The following is an 11,307-nucleotide window of genomic DNA, read 5'->3' as shown; positions in this document are numbered from 1 at the left end:
GACAGATCAAAAGAGGAGACAGGCAGACGGACAGACAGGAGACAGACAGACAGGCAAACAGACAGGAGACAGACAGACAAACAGACAGGAGACAGACAGATCAAAAGAGGAGACAGGCAGACGGACAGACAGGCAGACAAACAGACAGGAGACAGACAGACAGACAGGCAAACAGACAGGAGGCAGACAGACAGGCAAACAGACAAGACAGGCAGACAGAGGAGACAGGAAGAAAGAGGAAACAGGCAGACAAACGCACATATAGGCAGAGGAGACAGACAAATGAGACGAGACAAGACAGGCAGGCAGGCAGACAGAGGAGACAGGCAGACAGAGAAGACACAGAGGCATAGGAGACAGCGAAGCAGATAAACAGGCAGCCAGACAGATAAGACAGACAGGCAGAGGAGACAGACAGCCAGAAAGACCAGTAGACAGAGGTGACAGACAAGACAAACAGACAGACAGGAGACATGCAGACAGACAGGTAGGCAGGCAGACAGACAGAAAAAGGAGACAGGCTGACAGACAGAAAGACATGCGAGACAGGCAGACAGGCAGGCAGAAAGACAAGAGGAGACAGACAGGTGACAGTCGGACATAGACAGAGAAGACAGGCGGAGAGACAGACAAGCAGAGGCGATAGGCAGACAAGAGACAGACATGGGAGACAGGTGGACAGAGGAGACAGACAGACAGACAGGTAGGCAGACAGACAGAGGAGACTGGCAGGCAGAGGAGATGGGCAGAAAGAGGAGACAGACAGACAGTGGAGACAGGCAGACAGGTTCCCTCCACACATTTCCAACAAACACAAGACACTTAAAGAACAAAACTCCTTTTAAATAAAAACTTTATTTGGTGACAATAAAAGAACACAACAGTCCAACTTGCTCCGCTCAGGTTTCCATGGCAACCTCGTTAAATTAACAAAACAAAAATAACACCCCTCTGTCTCCGTTCTTCACAACCAGCCACTGAGCGGTTAGACACTAGTTATCCTGAATAAATCCTCTCAGATCGTCACAGATTCATGTGATCTCATCATTTTGTGGTTTTCTGAGAAAGAAGGAGCAACAAGCTTGGTTGAGGAGGTGGAGAGAACCTTTATTCTCTTTCACTACTTTTCTTCTGGTCGTTCTTTAAACCAGTCCATCAGTCCCACTGCTCCCAGTTACATGTTGTTGAATCCCATCATGCCTTTCATGTTTCCTGCCGCTCCTTGTTGGAACTGTCTCATCATGGACTGGAGCCCAGCCATCCCACCTGCAACACAACAACTAGTTAGTATACTGGTAACCACGGTAACCAACATCAGCCCATTAGAGTGGTCTTACCCATGTGGTGCAAAACTCGGGGGTCCATCATCTTGGCCATCTGCTGGTTGAGTTTGGCCATCTGGGACGGGTTCACATTCTTAGACATGTCTCCACCTGCAACAACAGAGAGAGTATTTGTGTGGTCGTACTGTGCTGGCAATGTGGTAGTACAGTGGTAGTACTGCTCTGGTACCGTGGCATACAGTGGTAGTACAGTGGCAGGACTGCACTGGTGCAGTGGTACTACGGTGGTAGTACTATGTTGTAGTACAGTGGTAGTACAGTGGCAGTAGTACAGTGGTAGTACTGCGCTGATACTGTGGTAGTACTGCACTGGTAGTATTGCGCTGATACTGTGGTAGTACTGCACTGGTACAGTGGTACTACAATGGTAGTACAGTGGTAGTACAGTGGTAGTACAGTGGAAGTGCAGTGGTTGTACTGCACTGGTACTGTGGTAGTACTACGCTGGTACAGTGGTAGCACAGTGGTAGTATGGTAGTAGTATTGTGGTAGTACTGCACTGCTACAGTGGTAGCACGTAGTAGTACAGTGGTAGTTCTGCACTGGTACAATGGTAGTACAGTGGTAGTGCTGTGGTAGTGCTATGGTAGTTCTGTAGAAGTACTGTGGTCCACTATGTCAGTACTGCAGTACCTTTGAACAGGCCCTTGATGCCGCCCATCTTCTTGACCATCTGGGCGAACTTGGTGTACTGGGTGAGCAGCTCCTGCACGTCCCGGGTCGCGACCCCTGACCCCCGGGCGACCCTCTGGATGCGGTTGGGCTGCTTGCTGAACAGCTTGGCGCCATCTTTGTTGTCCAGCTCTGTCCAGCAGGGGGCGCAGGTTAGACCCAAACTACACCCACACTTAACACAGTCGGCACCCAAATTCAGGCACCACAGTGTTAACACTGAAATTATTAAAAAGCAAACAAAGTACAATAATAATAGTAATAATAATATTTTTCATTTTGGGGCAAGGAATAGTACAGAACACCCAAAACACAACTTGTGATTGGTCACATAGTTCTTAGGGACTCATGGACGACAACAACAACAAACTTGTGTGGGCTGCGACCCTGACAGTGTGGGTGTGTGTATGTATGTATGTGTGTGTGATAGACAGTGTGTGTGTGTGTGTGTGTGTGTGTGTGTGTTCCCAGTGTGTCTGGGCGATCTCAGTGCGTGTGTGCGTTCCCAGTGTATGTGTGTGTGCGTGCCTAGTGTGTGTGTGTGTATGCGTTCCAAGTGCGCGTGTGTGTGTGCTCTGTGTGTGTGTGTGTGTGTGTGTGTGTGTGTGCGTGCCCAGTGTGTGCGTGTATGTGTGTGTGCATGCGTTCCCAGTGCGTGTGCATGCCCTGTGTGTGTGTGTGTGTGTGTGTGTGTGTGTATGCATTCCCAGTGCGTGTGCATGCCCTGTGTGTGTGTGTGTGTGTGTGTGTGTGTGTGTGTGTGTATGTGTGTGTGTGTGTGTGTGTGTGTGTGTGTGTGTGTGTGTGTGTGTGTGTGTGTGTGTGTGTGCGTGTGCATTCCCTGTGTGCGTTCCGTGTGTGTGTGTGTGTGTGCGTGCGCACACGCGCGCACACAGTATGCTCGGGCAGATTGTCTGAATCAACTTCCACCACACAGACGGAATTTCTTTCATATGAAATGTATTTTGTTTCCTTCGTTTCTTACTTGTATGGAAAAGGAAAAAGGGTAAACCTAACCAGTGCGGGCATCGGGCCGGTCCTTCGGTGGCAGGGAGCGGCGATGCTCCTCCGGTTCGGAGACCGGCTTGGAGCCCGGCCGGGGGGAGTGCATTTGCCGCATTACATCACGTTCTATCTATTCTTGTACTATTCTTCTTTCAATTGCTGGGGGGCATTCCCTGCCCCCCAGCGATTGCCAATTATAATTTTGCACTATCGCCCAAGCCTTGTGCAGAGTGTGTGTGAGCGTGTTCCAAGTGTGTGCGTGCGTGTGTGCGTGCGTGCTCTACCCTGGTCGTTCATGCTGTCCATGATGGTCATCAGCTTCTTGAGCCTCGCCATCGACTCCTGCTCGTTTCCTTTGCTCATGAAGTCTGTTCCAAAGCCTGGGATCATTCCCTGGGGAGAGAGTACTGGCTAGTACTGGGTAGCACTAGGTAGTATGATGTAGTACTGACTACTGTGCGTGTACTCACCATGATTTGTCCAAAGGGGCCCATCTTCATGATGTTCTGGAACTGCTCGTACATGTCTCTGAGGGTGAACTGACCTGGAGACAGACAGCTAGTTATCAGCTAGTAAACCAACTGGAGCAGGACCTGGATACTGGTCTGATGGTCCGGTTAGTTAGTGTGGTCAGTTGGTGGTTGATATAATGTTTAACCGCAATCCGAATTAACACATTCCTGGAGGTTTACATCCTAGAACGACACCAGGGAGTCTGGAACAGGGACCCAAAGTATTACGCAATGTCTTATAGAACCCAGACGTGGTAGTATGGTCCTATTCATGGATATACATTAAGATCAGAACCAGATTGTATAAAAGCCCCTTGAATGACCCTTTGTTCAGGGTTCGAGTGATACGATTCACGCTTGCTTGTGGTCGTACTGCTGCACCCGGCCATATCTTATTAAACTTGCATGCAGATACTTCTGCGTGGCCATCATGAATCTTTCATATCCAAGCAGAACCACTTCTATGAGAAACCCTCAATAACAGCTGTTAATTAGTCTGGTTAGCTAGTCTCGTTGGTGGTTAATTACTCTAGTTAGTGGTTAGTTAGTATGGTTGGTAGTTAACTGAAAACACTTTTCTGGTCTGTGTTTACATTCCACGTGACCAAACTCACAGGACGCGCAGCAGCTGGTCGCCCATCAGATACTGGATGTAGCGAGGAAACACTCAGAATCCTTGGTTATCGTCCTCTAGGACTTTGACAAAGGGAATTTAAGACACAAACCCCCGAAATACAAGCAGTTTAGTAACTGTCCGACCAGAGACGAGAACATGCTGGATCTCTGCTACACCACATCGTACACAACGCTTATCACGCCATAGCCCGCACTGTGCCGGGAAACTCTGACCGCGTCTTGGTCCACCTGATCCCCGCATGAAGGCAGAAAGTCAAACTGTCTTAAGTTGTTGCGAGGAGAACCAAGAAGCGGCGCAGTGAAGCAGCGGAGGATCTGCCTGAGTGCCCGAACCGCACGGACTGGGAGATGTTCAGAACCGCGACTGACGATCTGGACGTATAGACAGATGCTGTGACATTGTATATCAGCTTTTGTGAGGACGGCTGTATATCGACACACACCAGGGTGAGTTTTAAGCATGACAAGTCCTGGTTCACAGCCAAACTCGATTTTCCACTCGCCGCCAGGTTTTTGGAAACTGCCGAGCAAAGCCCCAGATTGGTGGGAAATAATTGTGTGATCCCGTGAGCGACGAGCGTGTGGTGTGAACTGCTCACAACACCACCCCACATCCCGTAGTTTGGAGACCTGACAGACTGGTCTGGGATTCTTCCTGGTGAAAGGTCTTGTAATGTGTGACTCCCTGTCGCCGATCAGTCATGTAGTGTGAAACCACAAGACTGCAAGATTCCCCATCACATGACAGAAAGTTGTGTAGTGTGAACTGTACGGCGATGTGACCACTTTGAAAGTGGTGTAGTGGCAAAAGGGATGGTTCGGACGCCATCTCCCAAACCCCCAGCTATCAGCACCAGCACCTTCACCCACCCCCCCATCTCTATTCAGGAGTAAGACATCAACAGGCTCTTCAAAGGGCAGAACCCCCGCAAGGCAGCTGGACCAGACTGTCTCCCCTTGCATGCTGAAACACTGTGCAGACCAATTGTCTACGGTGTTCGCGGATATTTTTAACACCTCACTGGACGCCTGCAGGGTGCCATCCTGCTCCAAAGCCTCCACCATCATCCCTGTTCCCAAAAAGCCAAGGATCACAGGTTTTAATGACTACAGACCCGTCACTCTGCCCTCTGTGGTGATGAAGACTTTTGAACGCCTTGGGCTAAGTCACCTCAAGTCTATCACCGTCACCCCATGGACCCGCTGCAGTTCGCTCAAAGAGCCAACGTGGCTCTCCACTTCATCCATAGTCCATTACCTGGACTCTCCCAGTGCCAGGATCCTGTTTGTAGACGTCAGGTCCGCATTCAACACCACCAGCCCAAGCTGGGGAAGCGTGTCTCTGACCACCCGACCATCGACACCGGTGCCCCAAGGCTGTGTCCTCTACGCGCTGCTCACCAACAGCTGTGCCTCCAGACACCGATCTGTCAAGCTCCTGAAGTAACAACCAGCCTCATCAGACTCATCTCTGATGGTGACGCGTCTGCCTATAGATGGGAGGTGGAGCACCTGGCTTCCTGCTTCAGCCAGAACAAACTGGGAGCTGTGGTTATTTAGTGGTTGGTCCTCACCGTGTTTCAATTTGTCGATTAACTCCTCGTTGTCGTCCAGTTTGAGCTCGTTGACTTTATCGATCAGTCCCTCGATGTCGCCCATACCTGCAACAGACCAACAGTTAGATCTTCTGACCCAAACCACTTTCTGGGCCAAACCACCTACTGACCCAAACCATCTGGTGTACTACTGACCAGACCAACTACTGACCTAGAAGCTTGCTGATGAAGGGCTGAGTCTTGAACGGCTCAAAGTCGTCTATGTGTTCTCCTGTTCCGATGAAGATGATGGGACTCTTAGTAGCAGCCACCCTGATGGGGGGAGATACTTTAATAAAATAATAATAATAGCTTAATTTATATAGCACCTTTGAAAACACAGTTTACAAGTGCTTTGACAGATTAATTAAAAGCAGAGTGCTCAGATCATGAATTTAAAAAACAAAGGCAAGACCTGAATTAAATTCCTTCATTAAATTGTAAAACGGAATATAGACACAAAAATAAAACAAATAGATACAATATGATGATAAGGAATAGAAATACAACAGAAAAATAAATAAATAAGTGACAAATAAAATAGATAAAGAAAGGGGGGGGCATCACACAAAAGCAGATCTATAAAAATGGGTTTTGAGAAGTGATTTAAAATAAGTCAATCGGTCAAGAAGTTCATCATCGTCGCAATCTGCTCCTGTGTTCTAACTCCCCTCAGAACACATTTCAAATCAGATCCCAACTCTGTGATTTTTCAGCCACCGTCTTGTTTTCTGCCCCTGACTCACGCGCTCAAAGCACCGCCCCCTTTGGCATGGCCGTCCAACTTGGTTATGATGACTGAGGCCACGTCCACCTTGTCCTTGAAGGCCTTGGCCTGGGCCTCGCACGCCTGGCCGATGGAGGCGTCCATCACGTACACAATGTTGTCAGGTTGCTAGGGAACGGCACGTCACATAATATTTATTATAATATTACGCGACATGATGTCATTAATCAGACGCTTTTGTCCAAAGTGACTCACAAGTACATTTTGTCAAAGTATTAAACCACTGTACATAAGATTCACAGCGAAACATTCTCTAGAAGTAAGCACATCACATGTTATACCAAATCACTTACACGGTGTTGCGAGGGAACAGCAGCATGTCATGACTTTGTGTTCTGAAGCAGAGACCTTCACCCGCACAGCAGCTGGCGTGTTCACCGTGATGTAAACTCTTTATGTTGGGTGTGGGAAAGCCTCTCGGGGCCTGGACTCACCACAGCGTTTGAGACCTGCAGCATCTCCTCGAATAGGGAGTCCTCCTGCTTGTGACGCCCGCTGGTGTCCACAATGAGGATCTCAAAGTTCTCCGACTTGAACTTCTCCACCCCTTCTGCCGCGATGACCACGGGGTCCATCTCTGTGTAACTGCACACGGGACATTGTGTTCACACACACACACACACACACACACACACACACACACACACACACACACACACACACACACACACACACAATATAAATGCTTACATACAGTATATAGATATAAACTGACAGATGTATAAATTAGAACTTACCTTCCATAAAAGGGGATCCTGGCTTTGGTGGCGTTCTGTTTCAGCTGATCAAATGCACCTTGGGAACAAGAGGTGAGATTTACTTTAGTTACTTTAGACACTTAGAAATGCATTTAGTTCATGTAATGTGCTTTTGATGAAACGTGTTCTATAAAAAGTGGAATATAGAGGAGGTGGTCACCAGCTCTGAAGGTGTCGGCGCAGATCAAACATGTCTTCCAGCCTTTCCTCTGGTAGTAGTACGCCAGCTGCACACAGAACAGAGTCAACAACCAGCAGAGGGGGCTGCCCGCTGAGTTCACATAGAAAGGCCTACTGCTGGCTAATCAATAACCATAACTAGGGCGGTGCTTAAAAAAATCTAATAAAATAAAATGTTGCGTGCATACATCCACATACAATGTATTCGTGCTGCAAGTGAACGAGTTTGAAGGACATATTGGACATATTGTGTGCTATCACCAGGTGCGTTGCATTACATTTCACTGCATATATGTATGGAAGTATGTATATGTATGTGACAAATAAAAATCTTTAATTTAACAATTTGGGTTTTTTTTGCTGATCTGAAAAATGATCCCGATCCGTGACTCAAAACCATGATAAGTGATCCATTGCACCCCTAGCCCAGACGTAGGGACCCGTTAGTTTGATGACGCTATCTTGAAAACCGCTGTTGAGCCATGTTGCAGTCCATGATCCTTTTTTTGATTCGGGACTCGCAGCGGCAGCTCATCCATTTTGGTCACCAGAGGCCGAACATTGGTGAGGAAAATGCTGGGTAGATAGCCGGTGAGGAGTTATCGTTAGCCTAGCCCCTAGCCCTCCTCTCTTGCCCTGTGCTTGATTACGGGTCTGGATGCTGCCTGCGAGCACTTCCGGTCGGCGTAGGCGGGTCGGTAGCCTCCATCGTCTTGGCCATCTCTGGAATGAGCTCGAGATCGGCAAAAAAATTTTCACTATTGCAAGATCCGATGTCCAAAAGTTCATGTCGGATGTACGATGTGTACCCAAGACTGTTCAGAGTAAACACTTGAAACAAATAGGCAGATAACTACTAATTTGCAGAATCTGGAGCGACGTTGAGCCTTGTGTTGTACATGCGCCGTCATCCACAAAGGTTAGGGGAAGGACCATGGGAGGATGGGACCGTACGTGCAGCTGTCCAATCACGTGAGTGTGGTCAGATCACACGACGTATTTGTCATTGACGTACAGCAGATATACCCAATGAGACCAAATGATAAGAAAATGTGATTTTACTGATCCGGATATAAACTCAAAATGATCGAACGTAATGAGAAAAAACCCAATATCCGTAACATATAGCCGGTTCACCCGATCAATCGGCTCACCCCTACTTATACCATACCTCGGAAGCAGCCTTGTCCCCTACCCAAAACATACCCATGTTCCCTACCTAGTGCTGTTCCTTACCTTGGAGCAGGTGGTGGTCTTCCCACTGCCCTGGAGACCCACAAACATGATGACGTTGTTCTTGCCCTTAGTAGGGGTCCAGGCTTTGACGCCGGGGTCCACCAACTGCAGAGGCACAGCGAGAAGAGGAGGAAACAGAACTTTGAGATCAGCCAGTTCTTTAAATATCCCCATGGGGGAGATCACAGTGGTTGTCATCCGTCAAACAGCTTCACCACTCAAGTCTCACATTCCACCTCAGATGGTCAGACATGTTGGCTCAGATTCTCTCATTCATGTGGATTTCAAAGCAGCAGGTGACTGGTAGGACACAGAGCAGGTCTGATGTCCTGGTTCTGTTGAACCTTCCAGACCTAGTGACTGGTAGGACACAGAGCAGGTCTGATGTCCTGGTTCCGCTGAACCTTCCAAAAGAACGGACCTTCACCAGCTCCTTGAACACAGCGTGCTGGATCATCCTCCTCTTGTTCAGACCAGACGCCATCTCCTCCAGGTCGATGGCGGCCCTGCAGGGACAGAAAACCAGAGAAGGCCTGACGATCAGCAGGAAAACTGCTGAGTAGGGAGGAAGAAGAACCTCCAGTAATATTCATTCCAATATTATATGTATTTCTTGGTATATACATTATTCAGGGTGTTCAGATATTAGAGGGGTTCTAGGTTTCTAACTACAGTCCATCAATTTTCCTATTAACAAATGGGGCTAGGGCTGGTCCGTAAATCTGTCTGTCTGTCTCTTACTTGACATTCTCTCTGAGTTGCTTCACCAGCTTGATGTTGACATCGGCCTCCAGCAGAGCAGCACAGACCTCCTTCAGCATGGCGTTCAGCACCTGTGGGGGGCACCACCGCCATGTTCAACTGACCTTGTTAAGAACAATTAAGACCCCGCTCACTCCCGTCCATTTACCTCCTCATTGATGATGGTGGCGTTGCTGAGGGACCTCAGCGCCGAGGTGATCTTCCTCCCAAGATCCGCGAGCACCATGTTGACCTGTGGAACACACTTTGTTTACCATGGAACACTGTACTGCTTCCTTTCAGACTAATTACTGCTCGATTCCACCTATTTGATACATTATATACAGTACATACAGGACAGTACACTGACGACAGAGGACAGTACACTGAGGACATAGAGGACAGTACACAGAGTACATGCAGGACAGTACACAGAGTACATGCAGGACAGTACACAAAAACAGTATACAGAGTACATACAGGACAGTACACAGGACATGTGTAATGTACACAGAGCACATGCAGGATAGTACACAGGGGACACACAATGCAGGACACAGAGTACATACATGACAGTACACAGAGGACACACTGGACAGTACACAGTACACGCAGGATAGTACACACAGGACGGTATACAGAGGACATACAGGACAGTTCACAGAGGCATACAGGACAGTACATCCAGGACAGTGCAGAGTACATACAGGACAGTACAGAGAACAGTACACAGAGTACATCCAGGACAGTACACAGAGGACATACAGGTCAGTACACAGAGGACACAGAGGAGGACACAGAACTGGGGGAGAATTTTGGTCCCATTACGGCTCTACTCTAACGTCACATCTGGGTCAGCTTTTAAGTCTGTTGAGAAGGGACGCGGTTTTAAAACTACGCATTGTTAACTGTACATTTAACTAATAATTATAGATGTAAAACAGGATCGTAGAGTGAACTTAAGCAGCCCAGCCCTGTACAGCTAGTTAGCACCAGGCTCGCTCCTTAGCTTAGCATTTAGCTCCTTTGTATTTAGCTCCTGAGTATTTAGCTCCTTAGTATTTAGCTCCTGAGCATCTATCTCCTGAGCTTCCAGCTCCTTACTGTTGAAACGCTCCAAGCTCTTCCGCTTAATGAACAGGATTCAAACTCCAACCAAACGAAGCAACAGGGCTCTGTTGAGAAGCGGACCAGGAAACGTCATCAAACAATCCGTAACCCGGAAACAGAAAAGTGCACTTCCTGCAACATGTTGACATACATTTTAAGGTCGACCGGCATCTCACGGTTAACTCGTTCACACAATGGCATAAGCTGCTAATCGTGGACGTATTCTGATGAATAGAAAAGTTGATGAATAAAGAATGATAAAAACAACTAAACTCAAGTCGGTTAATATGAAGGTGAATTATAAAGATAAATACAGTGTTCATTCTCCGGAAATCCCAACCCGGTCCACCTTAAACCCGGACGTCCTGGCACTACGTGCAGGCGTTGTGGTTACTGAGTCTTTTCTCTCAAGTCATTCAAATCAACCAAATCATTCAAATCAACCAAATCATTCAAATCATCCAAATCAACCAAATCATTCAAATCAACCAAATCATTCAAATCAACCAAATCATTCAAATCAACCAAATCATTCAAATCAACCAAATCATTCTAATCATCCAAATCAACCAAATCATTCAAATCAACCAAATCATTCAAATCAACCAAATCATTCATATCATTCAAATCATTATTTTCATTCAAATCATTTGAATCATTTGAATCATCAGCGAAATAAAGCTCCTGTGTCCAGGGTGAGTCCAGAGGATCTGCCCAAGCTGCTGCACAACT

The 11,307-nt window shown here is 47.5% G+C and overlaps 1 protein-coding gene across 1 annotated transcript; it reads right to left on the bottom strand.

Annotated features, from left to right (window-relative positions):
* Nucleotides 1-836: 836 nt before the first annotated feature.
* On the bottom strand, nucleotides 837-10,680 carry srp54 (signal recognition particle 54). Its single transcript, XM_080013006.1, has 16 exons — nucleotides 10,570-10,680; nucleotides 9,635-9,718; nucleotides 9,466-9,557; nucleotides 9,146-9,230; nucleotides 8,725-8,829; nucleotides 7,469-7,535; nucleotides 7,288-7,345; nucleotides 6,985-7,135; nucleotides 6,510-6,658; nucleotides 5,936-6,036; nucleotides 5,743-5,829; nucleotides 3,491-3,564; nucleotides 3,305-3,413; nucleotides 1,977-2,147; nucleotides 1,338-1,433; nucleotides 837-1,266 (listed from the first exon to the last, which is right to left on the bottom strand). The coding sequence occupies exons 2-16, from the start codon at nucleotides 9,710-9,712 to the stop codon at nucleotides 1,175-1,177; spliced, it is 1,515 nt and encodes a 504-aa protein (XP_079869132.1). The 5' UTR covers nucleotides 9,713-9,718; nucleotides 10,570-10,680; the 3' UTR covers nucleotides 837-1,174.
* Between the last annotated feature and the right edge of the window lie 627 nt (nucleotides 10,681-11,307).

Source organism: Zeus faber (assembly GCF_960531495.2).
Source record: "Zeus faber genome assembly, chromosome: 13".
Lineage (NCBI taxonomy): Eukaryota > Metazoa > Chordata > Actinopteri > Zeiformes > Zeidae > Zeus > Zeus faber.
The sequence above is the reverse complement of the archived record's forward strand: the minus strand, read 5'-3'. Positions and strand labels throughout refer to the sequence as shown.

Excerpts from the sequence above, each read along its gene's own strand:
- srp54 (XM_080013006.1), bottom strand. The coding sequence starts at position 9,712 with ATGGTGCTCGCGGATCTTGGGAGGAAGATCACCTCGGCGCTGAGGTCC. Across the intron at positions 2,148-3,304 it reads GGACAGCATGAACGACCAGG|AGCTGGACAACAAAGATGGC; the intron begins GTAGAGCACGCA and ends CCTGCTGGACAG. Across the intron at positions 1,434-1,976 it reads CATCAAGGGCCTGTTCAAAG|GTGGAGACATGTCTAAGAAT; the intron begins GTACTGCAGTAC and ends CTGTTGTTGCAG.